A 3,969-nucleotide genomic window follows, 5' to 3' on the forward strand; every position below is an offset into this window, starting at 1 on the left:
ATTATTTCTAAATGCACGTTTGTTTTCTTCACTACCTTTGCCAGAGGTTTATTTATTTTATTGGTCTTTTAAGGAACCAGCTAATGGTTTATCAATTCTATTATTTTTAATTCGTTAATTTCTATATTTACCTATCTCCTTTCTCTCTTTTCTTTTTTTGCTATTCATTTTCTAGCTACTTGAGTTGAATGCTTAAATGATTTCTACTATAATTTATTTAGTAAAAATAGTTTTTATGAGTTTCTTTTTGTGACACTGTCTACTTTGTCTTTTATTATGAGTTTCAGATACAGTATTCTCATTGTGAATGATTGCTAAATAATCCACAAATGCGTTTTTAATTTCCATCTTATTCCAATTATTTACAAGGGTCCTCTCCCCCTGGGAGTCCCATATTTGACAAACTTGTTAGGAGTTTCTAGTTTTATACAAAAGTGCTATTCAATAAGTGAAAATCCAAAGACATGTTTTAGGAAAACTGGTACTTATTCAATTTTGACATTTAACCTAAAGAAACACAATAAAACAAAGATAACTTCCTAACAGGATTATACACCTGAACCTTTTAAGATTATTTTCCCTTCCAAAGCTTTTATAAATGTATACTGAGATATTTTCTTTTTTTTTTCTTTTTTGCTACACTGAGATATTTCCCATGCAATGTCTGTGCAAAGAAAAAAAAACACACTAAACAGAGAAAATAAATTGTAGCCCTAAGACTAAACACAGTGTCTGACCAATTAATGTCTCGACCTCAGCTCACCCGCAGCGGCAAGCCAAGCAGAACTCATGTAACAGAAGGCCCAGCCCAACCCCTCCTTACATCACTAGTTTCCTCGTAATTCAGTGAAAAGACCATACGCCTCACTGCCTGTGGATTCTTACAGTATAAAATAAGATGTTGGTTCATTATCTCCCACAATATGGGGATAAAAGCCGCCCAGCCCACCATGGCGTCCGTAACAGTGTGACAGATACCTGATCCGATCGCTCGTCCCACTGTAGCCCCAACGGCTCTCTACTTGCTGGAACCTATTGATGCAACATTCCTTTCCGCGGAGGCAACATCTCGGTCGATCAATGTAGTCTACTCGGGGTTTAGGATTGACAGTAAAGTGAAGAAAAAGGTTGACCACTTCACGATCTGACAAAATTCCAGACTGAGCAGGGCCTGTAGAAATACAAATAAAATCCATTTGAGGTTAACCTACATGGTAACCTCATAAACGTACCTGTTAAAATCATTAATAAATCAAAGCTTCGATGAAAGCCTGGATTTTTCTATCCACTCCCCTCCTCTGACTACCACAGACTTTTGTATACCAGAAAGAGCCATTCCCTATGGGTAGCCAGAGCCAATGTTACTTCTCTGTTCCTCACCTAGTACCTGTCTGAGGGTATCATCTGAACAATGGAATATATTTAGAAGTGGAAATAGGATAGTGCTTTCATTCTAGGGTTCAGAAATTAGCAGAGGGCAGGAGCTAAAATGAGAAGAGCTAGGGAAGACGCATATCATGTATCTTATGGTTTCCCCGTACAATGTTTCTGAGAACAGAAAAATTCCAAACAGTTTCAACTTATCCAAGAATAAATAAAGGCTACTCCTCATAAAAGAGGCCGGCGATCCCTCCCAAGGCTGGTTAAAAACAATCTAAATGAGACTACAAAACTAAATTATAAATTTTAAACTATAAAAAAAAATTTTGGTAAGGTAGAAATTTGGTTTAGGAAGCCATAAATTCAGATTTTAATGAAAAACCCTGATTTTTAAACATTATTAATGTTCCCAAAGAAGTAACAATAAGAAGTAAGATGTCATAATTCAAGACTTTATTAAAATTTCCTTTGTTGAGCCGAAAACCGGTTTGGCTCAGTGGATAGAGCGTCGGCCTGCGGACTGAAAGGTCCCGGGTTCGATTCCGGTCAAGGGCATGTACCTGGGTTGCGGGCACATCCCCAGTGGGGGATGTGCAGGAGGCAGCTGATCGATGTTTCTGGCTCTCTATCTCTCCCCCTTCCTCTCTGTAAAAAATCAATAAAATATATTTAAAAAAAAAAATTTCCTTTGTTGAAAAAAAGTCTTCAGATCATGAAAAACATTCTCAGACATGTACCAGGTACCTACCTAAAGAAAGTTATCAGAGACACAGGCTAGTTAACAGAGAGTGAGTCAAAATAAACAACTTAAGAAATTCTCTCCTAGAAGAACTGGTGATGAGCACTAAAAGCAAAACAACCTAGAACGATGTCTAATATAGTAATTGTGTTATTGTAGCATAGAGAGAGAGAGAGTGTGGGAAAGAGAGAGAGAGAAATCAGGTACCATAAAGTGGTTTGGAAAGGCTGAAAGGAAGAGCACGCCATCCTAACATTCTTGTTTTAAACAGGGAAGGTCAATAAATATTGTTTTCTTATGAAATAGAGGCCCAGTGCACGAAATTCATGCACAGGGCGTGGGGGCGGGGGCGGGGGGTCCCCTCAGGCCAGCCTGCACCCTCTCCAATCTGGAACCCCTTGGGAGATGTCCACTGCTGGTTTAGACCCGATCCAGCCCGATCCATTCTACAGGCTTCCTAATATTTTAGTAGTCAAATAATTCATTTCCCCAAATTATCTATTTCCAAAAATGTTTTTATGGAGAGTTTCCGGCAGTTGGACATCCCTTTCATAATCCTGGACCGCTGGCTCCTAATCGCTCACCTACCTGCCAGCCTGGTCGCCCCTAACTGCCCCCTCCTGCCAGCTTGATCACCCTTCACTGCCTGTGTGCTGGCCTGATCACCACTAACTGCCCTCCCTGCCGGCCTGGTCACTCCTAACTGCCACCCCACCGCTGGCCTGGTCACCCCTTACTGCGGCAGCCATCTTGTGAGGGTGTGAGGATTAATTTGCATATTACCTCTTTATTATATAGGATGGAAAATTAAGAAAATTGAGGCGGGGGTGGGGGCGGGGAATGCAAAATGTGTAATTTCCAAATCTCTAGATAGAAAAGAAAGCACACACAATAGCAAAATAGAGAAAATAAAGGAAACTCTCCATAAAAACATTTTTAGAAAGAGAGAGATAATGTGGGGAAATGAATTATTTGACTACTAAAAATATTAAGAAGCCTGTAGGATGGAACAGCCTATGCCAGAGAACTATGGATAAAATACATACAATAGCTACTTCAAATAAACAAAGAACTGAGGCAGTCAGTGCTTTGAGAAGGGAAATATACTGAGAAGCTCTGTACCTGTCACCACTTTCTCCCCTTGGGATATATGCTGATTTGCTTCATGGGGCATAAGTGCCAAGGAGAAACTGACAACCTAGAATCTATGGCAGTCCTCATTTGACTGAGGAGACAAAAATTGGAATTCAAACCAAATGATTTCATAGAAAGACAAGACCAACATTTTGTGCATAATTTCTGTATTTGCTGATTCTTAAGATATGCACAAACAAGAGGAATCTGAGACAGAGAAACCAAGCAGAAAGAAGCTGCTAAGAGACTAAAGAGTTACACAGAGCCCAGCCAGCATACTCAGTGGTTACACATCAACTACGGTTCGATTCCCGGTCAGGGCACATGCCTGATTTGCAGGCTCGATCCCCAGTGTGGGGAGTATGCAGGAGGCAGCCAATAAATGATTCTCTCTCATCATTAATGTTTCCATCTTCCTCTCCCTCTCCCTTCCCCTCTGAAATAAAAAATATTTTTAAAAAATAGTTACACAGAAATGTCAGGTGTTTTAGAAGCATTATAACCTTGAGCAAAGTACTTAACCACTCTCAAGATCAGTTGTCTAACCCATAAAACACATACTTTTTAAATATATTATAAATATATGTAAAATTTAAGATATATAATATCTACACTAATAAAAGAGAAAAATGGTAATTGGTGTACGACGATCCCCTTTTCATTGGCTAATCAGGGCTATATGCAAATTAACTGCCAACTAAGATTGGCAGTAAACT

At 39.3% G+C, this 3,969-nt stretch overlaps 1 protein-coding gene across 1 annotated transcript in view; it reads right to left on the reverse strand.

The window, feature by feature from the left end:
- Window positions 1–3,969, reverse strand: part of BTBD1 (BTB (POZ) domain containing 1) — a 31,021-nt gene that overhangs the window by 13,896 nt on the left and 13,156 nt on the right. The window contains exon 5 of the mRNA XM_015567164.1: window positions 979–1,171. Within this exon, the coding sequence (XP_015422650.1) occupies window positions 979–1,171 (193 nt within the window). The remainder of the gene's footprint in view (window positions 1–978; window positions 1,172–3,969) is intronic.

This window comes from Myotis davidii, unplaced genomic scaffold (assembly GCF_000327345.1).
Source record: "Myotis davidii unplaced genomic scaffold, ASM32734v1 scaffold1623, whole genome shotgun sequence".
Lineage (NCBI taxonomy): Eukaryota > Metazoa > Chordata > Mammalia > Chiroptera > Vespertilionidae > Myotis > Myotis davidii.